Source organism: Cebus imitator, unplaced genomic scaffold (assembly GCF_001604975.1).
Source record: "Cebus imitator isolate Cc_AM_T3 unplaced genomic scaffold, Cebus_imitator-1.0 Scaffold135, whole genome shotgun sequence".
Taxonomy (NCBI): domain Eukaryota; kingdom Metazoa; phylum Chordata; class Mammalia; order Primates; family Cebidae; genus Cebus; species Cebus imitator.
The window spans coordinates 280,301-290,431 of NW_016107450.1; the positions used below are offsets into that span (position 1 = coordinate 280,301).

General features: G+C 42.3%; 1 protein-coding gene across 7 annotated transcripts in view; it reads right to left on the reverse strand.

Moving 5' to 3' along the window:
* The window catches only part of DNAJC6 (DnaJ heat shock protein family (Hsp40) member C6), a 178,067-nt gene that overhangs the window by 157,956 nt on the left and 9,980 nt on the right, over window positions 1–10,131 (reverse strand). For 3 of the 7 annotated variants that reach the window (XM_017541525.2, XM_017541524.2, XM_037743099.1), the window contains exon 1: window positions 1,949–2,180. The exons of 3 other annotated variants lie outside the window; for them this stretch is intronic. In XM_017541525.2, the coding sequence (XP_017397014.1) occupies window positions 1,949–1,970 (22 nt within the window). In that variant the 5' untranslated portion in view covers window positions 1,971–2,180. Of the gene's footprint in view, window positions 1–1,948; window positions 2,183–10,131 lie in introns of those variants that run through there. One more of the 7 variants, XM_037743101.1, reaches the window with a different exon arrangement.

Consider the following 10,131-nt stretch of genomic DNA (forward strand, 5'->3'; position numbering starts at 1 on the left):
AAAAAAAAAAAAAAAAAGGCTGAGGATCTGAGCTTAAAACACACTGATACACTGAGAAACCAGAAGTGTTTCCATTTCAAACAATGTTGAATATTAACCTTAACCTGAGCCTCCAATTCAGGAAGCTTTAATTTTTTTCTAACTCATGTCCATGGCCTAGCATGACTTGGCAAATAAGCAGTTTTTTTTTCTCTCCAGAAACCCTTTCCGCAACCACTGAAAACAACACAGGAAAAACCAACATTCTTCTTAGAGTTAATTTTAAAATACTTTGATCTCACACACAGGTAACACCTGCCTGTAAGATGCTGGCTTAGAAACGGGAGTGAACAGGTCCTCTCCCCACTTGCTAGGCCCATGCATAGCTATTTTCTTCCCCACTAAGGCTGCTTCATTAAAATTTAAACGTCAAAACCACATAGATCAATACGTGGATGTGAATGATCCAGAGCCTATGAGATGTTAATACAAACACCACCAGCTACCTGGCCCTTTTGAAAGCCTCAATTATAGAACGTGGAATTGTTTAAGACCCTTCATTACAGTTTCGTATATTAAAATACCATTCATTCCCATCAGGTTGTAAGTGGAGTTTTTTTTTTCCTTATGTTGAATATGTGTACATCACTGCCCATCACCAGGTGGGAATCCTTTAACAAGTCCGAGAGGGTGGCAGATTCCCAAGGACTAGAGAAGGCCAAGCCCCGCGGCGCTGCCCGCAGGAAGATTTGGGGCCTGCATGGTTGCACCGATCACCCAAAGAACTTAGCTCCGGCTCGGGGAGGGTCGCCGCGCGAAACGTGCCCCCGGGGCTGCGTGCCAGCCTCCACCTGCGCACCGAAGCCCCCGAGCCCAAGGGGAAAGCGCCGTGGCCTCCTTAAAACACAGCGCACTCGAAGCGCAGACTGCTATGCAGCGTCTCGCACTGAAAGCGGTGGAAAGAAAGGAGGGCCGGCGAACCCTAAAATTAGCGCTCCGGAAGCAGGGGCCGGGCACTGCCGCGCGGAGACCGCGTCCCCGGCCCGGCTTTCCCCCAGGCGCGTGCCCCCTCTGCGCCCTTCCCGGGCACGCGGACCAGAAGCAAGACCCGCGCAGTAGGAAGGAAGGGCTCCCCCCGGAAACGGGATCGGGGAACATGTGTAGCCTCAGGAGACCTAGGGGTCCGTCGCTCCTCCCCCAACTGCGGCAGAACATTTAAGGAGCCTCAGAATTTAAAATCCCAGAATCCTCCAGAATGCTTGTTGTTGAACTTAAAATGTGGTTGGCTCATTTTCGGTGAGCCCTTTCCTTTTCTGAGTTTTCATTTAAATCCGTTTCTCTCTTTCCCCCATCCCCCCCAGCAGAATTTATAGTGTTGGGAGGTGAGGGGGGTAAGGAGTGGAGGCTGACGAAGTAGGGTACTTTACATCCCAACGTTCCTCTGCAAGATAAACAGTTTTGAAGGTCAGCGACGGCTCCCCATGGAGCACTCCTAAAAAGATTAATGTTCATTAAAGGATTCTCCGTCAGCATTTGCCTTGAGAACCCAAACTGTTTTAAGTCCCAAGTATTTCAGATATTCCAATTCTAATAATGCATTGAAAACCTATATATTCATTATTAACTATTGTGAGCACCCCCCCAAAATAAAATTATCAAAAATCTGGGAGCTATTCTAAGGAAATCTGTGAAAGCTGTGTTACTCAGCCAAGATTAAATGAAGAAGGCAAAAACAGAGTTATATTTAGGACTATAAAAATGGAAAACTGAATGACACAATATTTGGAAACTAGAAGCTAGTCATTTTTTAAAGTCATATTTATTATATAACTAGAATGTTAATATAGGCACGGTAATTTTAAGCTAGCCATTAATACAAACTAAATACGTCTGTGGCGTGATATCGCATCCTTAGCATCTTTTAGCCTTTAGCCCTCTCTTAGCCATCTTTCTGCAGTCCAACCCTTACCTTTATTTTCAGAATCTTTCATTCTCTGCTTCCTCCCTCTGCTGCAAATGAGCAGGAAAGTCCGGCTGATTCTGCAACCCTGACTTTTGATTTGTCATTCACAGTCAGCGGTCTCGGGGGCGAAGTCTCTCAACGGAGGAGCACTCGGGCTATGATAATTGCATGCAAGTCGGTGTGCGGGGTTATAATTTTGCTTATGCTGGAGCGGAAAGGATGGGGATGAAGGCAGACGTAAACACAAATTCCAAAACATGGCACGGAATCGGATCTGGAGCCGAGGCTTGCCTTCCCTTCCCTCAGGATAGGGAACCAACTGTTTAGCGCCTCCTCATCTCTGAATTGAAAGGGGAATGTCTGTGCCATGCACCAGGTTTATTTTCAGATGGTAACTCAGCTTTGGAGGAGGATTAAGAGTCCTGCACTTTCATTCATTCATTCAACAAACATTTATTTTATCTCTCTGTGGAACAGGCTGTATGCTAAGTACTGGGGATACAACAGTGCAGCCCTCAGTCCTCAAGCTGCTCACAGGCTGTTACAGTACAGAGGCATACAGGGCGATATAATGGCCTCTGTCTGCTGCATGGACACAGGTTATTGGACCCATTTCACCCAGGCCTAAGCTGATACTCCAGGAGGCTTTAGTGACTGGTTGTAAGCCACTGAGTGGCAGATGAGGAATAGGCTCGAGGATGCCAAACCACAAGACCCCCCTGCTGGAGAGCAAGGAGGACTCAAGCAAATCTTTCAGTCATTCAATTCAAACGTACTTTGAATCACTCCACTCAGGTTCATTTATTCATTCCTTCAATCATTTATTCAACACGTGTTTTTTTTGTGCTAGGCATTATTCCATCTGTTAGGATTTCAGGTCCCTGCCTTCTTGGCTATTGCACTCTGGTGGGAGGATTCAGATAGGTAATACAGACATATAATAAATGGCAATAAATGCTGTGAAGAGAAATGAAACATGGTAATGAGGTAACAGGGGTGCCATTTTAGGTAGGGTGGCCAAGGGAGGTGCCATTTAATCTGTTTTATGGACACTGGGTAAGAGTCATCACAGTCTACCAAACAGCTTCACTCAAATTGCTTTTTAAGTTCTGAGCCCTCCCAATCTCCTCTGCTTCATGCATACTCACTGATGGATGTTGTTTATTCCCCATTATACAGATTGGTAAACTGGTATCCAGAAAGACTAACTGGCTCAAATACAAGACCTAACTAAATTGGAAAAAGAGCAACAGAAAGGAATATATCTTCCTGTTACTCTCATCCTCAGAAATTACTGAGTTAAATGCAGTACTGACATTAAAACTTTGCTGGACTAGGCATTGAGAGGGTTGAAGACTGTCTCTACTATCTCTAACATTTATTAACTAAGTAGTGTAGGGCAAATGACATAACCTCTCTGGCATCAGTTTTCTCATCTCTAAAGTGGGAATAATCATAGCTGCCCTACTATATGTACTGGGCTGTTCAGAAGATCAAAAGGGAGAACAGAATTTTGTAAACAAAACACTAAATGTAGCGTATAATTACCAACTGCTTGGGCACATTTAAAAGAACTAATTGTCAGTATTCACCTGTTCATTACTGCAGCCCAAGAGTCAAATGTAACTATAACGTGAGAGCTTTCATGGCTACTAGGGGGCCTTGAGCTGACTTCTCATTGCCACAACTGGAAGACTCCCTGAAAGCTTTGGGAAATGTTAAGTATTTGTTTTCAGTTCCCATCTTTCCTTGGCGGTGGATAATATCTGCTGTATTTGACAACTTAAGACCAATAGGGAAAATCTGCCTTCATTACAACTCCTTACCGGCCACCAAATGAGCCATTGGCTAAACCACATCAGAGAAACCGGCATCTTTATCTCCAAGGAAGAAGTCCAGGATAGCCAAAATGTGCCCAAGAAGAGCACGTTGGGAGGCTGAGAAGGTGAGGGAGTTGGCGGTGAGAAGCCACCATACATGCACTCTTTTATTCAATAATATTCATGGTGCCAGGCACTGCTGTGAACACCAGGACTGACACAGTGCTGTCCTTGGGAGCCTGTGGTCTCAAGTCAAGAGGTTTCCACTAGATAAACCAATTTATCAAAGTAGGCAAAGAAATGCCAAGGCCTAGGTTTGAATAGTAGGGCATGAGCTCTACAGCAGAAGAGGCCTGGGAGAGGTGGCTGATGCCCGCCATCCCAGCACGTTAGGAGGCCAAGGCAGTAGGATCACTTGAGGCCAGGAGTTCAATACCAGCCTGGTCAACATAGTGAGACCCTGTCTCTACACACACACAAAAAAAATTTTTAATTAGCTGGCATGGTGGGATGAGCCTGTGGTCCAACTACTTAGGAGGCTGAGATGGGAGGATGCTTGAGTCTGGGAGGTCAAGGCTGTAATGAGCCATGGGCAATAGAGCAAGAAAGACCCTGGGTGACAGACCAAGACTGTGTCTCAAAAAATAAATAAAGCAGAAGAGAATGGATTCAAATATGTGCCCTGCCATGTACCCGCCCCTAGAATATAAGCTGGGACAAGCTGTTGCACCTCTCTTAGGTTTCCATTTCCTGATCTACAGGATGAAGGTAATAATAGTACCCACCTCCCACAGCTGGGTGAGGCTCAAACAAGTTAATATGTTTAAGGTGCATAGCACAAAGCCCAACACATCAAGTAATGGTTCCAGGAATGCTGTAAGATGAATAATATTACCTTGTAATTGGATCAAGTTTACGCCCCTAAGCTTCAGTTTCCTCATAAAACATGGAAAGTAATAACTAGTTTGTAGGATTATTGTGAGAATTATATATGAAGAAGAATATAAAGTCCTTGGCATAAAGGAATAGCCAATCACCAACCAGCCTCACTCCAGGCCCTTTTTAAAATGTTTTTTGTTTTTAGTTTGTGTGGGTAAATAGTAGGTATATACATTTATGAGGTACATGAGAAATTTTGATACAGGCATGCAACATGTAATAATCACATCACGGAATATGGGGTCTCCATTCCCTCAAGCATTTATCCTTTGCGTTACAAACAATCCAATTATACTCTTTTAAATATTTTAACATGTACCATTAAATTATTATTGACTCTAGTCACCTTGTCATGTTATCAAATACTAGGTCTTATTCATTCTTCCTAACTATTCCAGGCCCTTTTTAATCAAGCAGGCTCCCCAGACCAAAATAAAAAAAAAAAAAAAAAAAAAAAGGCCAATGCTAGGAGTGAAAAAGAAGTGGGAGAAAAGAAGGAAGACAGCCATTTATATTACAAAAAGAAGTAATCACTTATATTACAAGTAGCCATTTATATTACAAAAAGAAGTAATCACTTATATTACAAGTAGCCATTTATATTACAAAAAGAAGTAATCATGCTTTCAAAAGTGTAGTCATTTCTAGGGGTATCTGCATTTTACCCAACATTGCATCCAACATTGCATTTTGAAAAGTTTCAAACATGCCAAAAAGTTGAAAGAATTGTACAGTGAGTCCCATGTCCAAGTACATTTGGGTATATTTGCTTCATCACATGTGTCTGTTTCTCTATCCAACTTTAATTGATCTTTTTTCTCCTTAAGCTGAAAGAGGTTTGAAGGCCTCATTAAATAAAAAGAGCCTTTACTTTCTCACCTGACACAATTTTTCCAGAAGCCACAGGCCTCCTGATTCTGTGGCCATTCCAAGCAGGGCCGGGTAAACTCTCAGAAGTCTTATCCTGCCACACAGTAAATTCTGAGGCCATACCCAGTTAAGGGACAAGGATGGGGTCTAGAGCTTTCCTATACAAGGCAATGTCTCTGTCAGACCCCAAGCTTCAGATAAATTGGTATCGATGATGATTATAAACAGCCGCAAATGGACAGATGCACTATCTCAAAAACTGGGTTCAGGAAAAGCCTCAGGCAGGCTCCACTGGCCACTAAGTCCTGTGACAACCCTGCACATCCTTGTCTTGTTAGATGCTACTCTGAGTCACTAAACCAGTGACTCATGCTCAGCAAGCGAGGCCATCTTGAGAGCTAAACTGAAGAGAATTTTCAAGAACAACAAGTGAAACCCTGAATTGAAAGGGAATAAGGCTTTTTATTGTCCTAGCAAAACAAAAATGAAAGGAAAAAGAACACTGCTGTCATACTGTGGGTTAAACTTTCCCAGCTGCAAAATTTTACTCTGAGGCAAAACTGGGCACCAAACAAAGACAAACAAACTGGAAAAAAAGCTTTTACATTCCCTTGGAACTTTTGAGGCATTTTAATTCTTGATTAGTTGATAGGTGAGCAGAGACTCAGAATATATGTCCCAAATTAGGCAGATCGAATGATCTTTCAGTGACTTTAGAGCTTCCGCTAGCTTAATCATTCACTCCAAAAGAGGGGCTTCACCTGCAACACCACACTCCGTCTTCCTGCACCCAGCCAAGCCTCCGTCTGGCTTGCTCAGAGCACCCAAATGGCCAGAAAAGAGGTGAGATGGAAAGAGAAAATGTGCTTACTGCAGGGAGTGGGTAGATATTTAGGATTAGGGCTAACCACAGAAGAGGGCAGTGTGGTTTACACGGAGTACCTACTATATACTAGGCTATTTTCTTGTCATCATCATCATCCATTTTTTGAGAACTTATTATTTGGCAAGCATCGTCTTTAATGCAAGGACTTACTGCAGACCGCCTGGGTTTGAATCCCAGCTTACTGGTTGTATAACTTTGGAAATATTACTTAACCTCTCTCTGCTTCAGTTTTTCTTATGTGTAAAATGAAAGCTGTAACAGAGTTATTGTTAAGAATGACATAAAATCAAACACTTTTTTTTTTTTTTTGAGACAGAGTCTTCCCTCTTGTCACCCAGGCTGGAGTGCAATGGTACAATCTCAGCTCACTGCAACCTCCGCCTCCCTGGTTCAAGGGATTCTCCTGCCTCAGCCTCCCAAGTAAATGGGATTACAGGTGCACACCACCAAACCCAGCTCATTTTTTGTATTTTTAGTAGAGATGGGGTTTCGCCATGTTGGCCAGGCTGGTCTCCAACTCCTGACCTCAGGTGATCCTTCCGCCTTGGCCTTCCAAAGTGCTGGGATTACAGGCGTGAACCACCACGCCTGGCCAAAATCACTCTTTAAGACGGTGGCTGGCACACAGTGTGATGAAAGCAATGCACACAATGTTAACTCTTGCCATTCCTGTTTTGTTAGATGACAAAAATGAGGCAGAGAGGCAAGGAGACTTGCCAAAGGAGACACATAGCTAAACACAGCAGAGTCCAGAATCACCATGTCATTTATTTCTCACACAGTCCTGTGAGAGAAGTGGGGAAGAAAGGAGAGTAGCTGCATCTGCAACACTACACTCGGTCTTCCTTTTATTGGTGAAAGTTTGGAAACCCAAAATGGCCTGGTAATTTATACATCATAAGTTGGTGAGTAGGAGAGTTGAGATTTAAACCCATATTTGCTGGCTGTAAAACCCTTGCTTATCCTACTAGGTCAGTGGTTCTCAACCTTTAGCATGTGTCAGAATTACTGCAGAGTTTATTAAAACAAATTTCCAGGCTCCAGCCTCCGATCCCTCCCCATCCTCCCACCCCTCAGTTTCTGCTTTGGTAGTTCTGAGACCTGGGGCAGCAGGGGAAGGGAGAGGGGGGCGGCTAGAATTTGCATTTCTAACAAGGTCCTGAGTGATGTTGATGCTGCTGGTCTGGAAATCATGCTTGGACAACCATGGCTCCCTACAGTCATGCACCTGTATGCAGAACAGGTGGTAGAAGGGCCAGAGCCACAGATGCCAAGATTGTGGGTCACTGAGGTTTTCCCACTCTGACAAAGTGCTGATTACTTCCCCGAGTCTGGGTAACAAACCTTGTATTTACACAACCCTTTCATTTTTATGATCTCATTTGCTCTCTCTAATATCCTTAGGAACAGGCTAAGTAGGGATCATTACCTCCATCCAATGTGGCATGCTTTTAGGGACATATGGCTAGACAATGGCAGTGAGAGAAGAAACCACTGATCAACATGACAGAAATTCTGTCCTCTCCTCCAAGTAACTTGTTCTGGAAAATACGATCTACTGATGGAGACTGACTCTAGTTCCAACCTGTGTCTTCCCAGAGAATACCACAGCTCAGGAAAGGGCTCCTCACCCACCACAGGGTTTAGAGGAGGGAATTTCTGGTGGGAGGTACTCAAGGCCAGTTATCTACCATAATTTCAAGGGCTAGAGAAATCTACTGCTCATAAAATGCTTTTGTCATTTGCTCCCTTTTCTGTAACCTACAAACTTTGCTATTTGAGTAAAATATGGTTCTTTGGAAAGGATGGAAGCATTTAGAGGGTTAATTTCAACTCAGCACAGCTTATTCATATTCCCATTCAGAAATCCTGGCATGACTAAGTATGTTTTTAAAAGCTGTTTAGACATTAAACCAACAAATAATTCATATCCAGAATATTTAAAGAATTTCTAAAGTGGAGAAGGAAAAAAAACAAAAACCACCAAGTTAAAGAAATGAGAAAGACATCAGTAGGCCTTTCACAAAGCTTCACACAAGAATGGCCAATATTCATGTGAAAAGATACTAGGCTTCATTATTTGTCAAGAAAATTCAATATAAAACAACATGGAATACCATTTCATACCCATCAAATTAGCAAGCATTTAAAAGTCTGATCATATTCAGTAAGGAATCAGTTCTATTGGCAGAAACTGAATTAGCACAAATGTATGAAGGTCAACTTGGCAATGTCTCTCAAAATCAAATATTTATATGTATACTTTGATGCAGTAATCGCCCTTTTAAGTATTTATGCTATACTTATAGTGACAAATGTTCAGAGTGTAAATTTCAGAGTCATTCTCTTTGGAAACATACATGAATGGAAGGAGTCTTTCATTCCAGACATATTTATTGAATGTCTGCTATGTTCAGGACACAGTGTTAGGATGAAAAGATGCCAGGAGTCCCTAGATGTTCCTTCTCCCCTACAGCATCCTGAAGAAAAAGAAGAAAGTGGCAGAAAGAAGGATGCTGCTGCAGAAGACCTTCTGGTTGACCCAGAAGGGTTAACTGCCCCAAAGAAGCCTTAGTTGTGGTTGCTTCCCAGAGGGCATTGAACTTTTAACCATATTTTGAATGTGATCATACAGTTGAAAATATAGACTAAGCATTAATCTAGACTAATAGCAGTCTAGACTATTATGAAAATCTAGATGATTATTAGTCTCTACTAACAATAGTATACTAATAGTAGCCTACAATTTCAGCCATATTAATATTATGGTTTTCTAATAATTTCTAGACTTTTCTAGATTTTCTAGGCTATTTTCTAAGAATAGTCTAGATTTTCAACCATATTAATATTAGGTTTTGTTTTATTAATATTAATATATAATATTAAACCTATTAATATAAATTATCAGTCCTTTGTGAACCTCTATGTACCAGAAACATATTTAATCATCGCAGTAACATGACATAGGAATTGTCATCCCCATTTTTCAGATAATACATAGCTGTTTTTGAAAGACTAAGGACTTTGTCTAATATCACACAGCTTATTAATGTGTCATTTATTAGTGGCATATTCAAATCATAGCCTGTCTGACATCGAAGCGTATGATTCTAGATGCCCAAAGTGATGTTGACATCACCATAAGAAATTCAGGTTAACTTTTAAAAATCAAATAAAATTGAGTATAGATTTCTTTTACTGCATAATATTTATTCACTACTTCTCCCTTCCATGAGGATAGCTATTGAAACATGTTTTTTTCATGTGTGGAGGGAGATGTCACAGAAAGGATGCTGTACAGGTAGGCAGGCCTGAGTCTGCCACTCATGAGACACATGACTTCCAGCATGTCACTTAGTGTCTCTTGCTCCACCTTCTCTTATGTATAAAATGGGGGAGGCCGGGCACGGTGGCTCACACCTGTAATCCCAACATTTTGAGAGGCCAAGGCGGGCAAATCATGGGTCAAGAGATCGAGACCATCCTGGCCAACATGGTGAAACCTCATCTCTTCTAAAAATACAAAAATTAGCCGGGTGTGGTGGCGTGTGCCTGCAATTTCAGTTACTTGGGAGGCTGAGGCAAGAGAATTGCTTTAACCCGAGAGGCAGAGGTTGTAGTGAGCTGAGATTGCAGCACTGCACACCAGCCTGGCAACAGAGCAAGACTCTGAC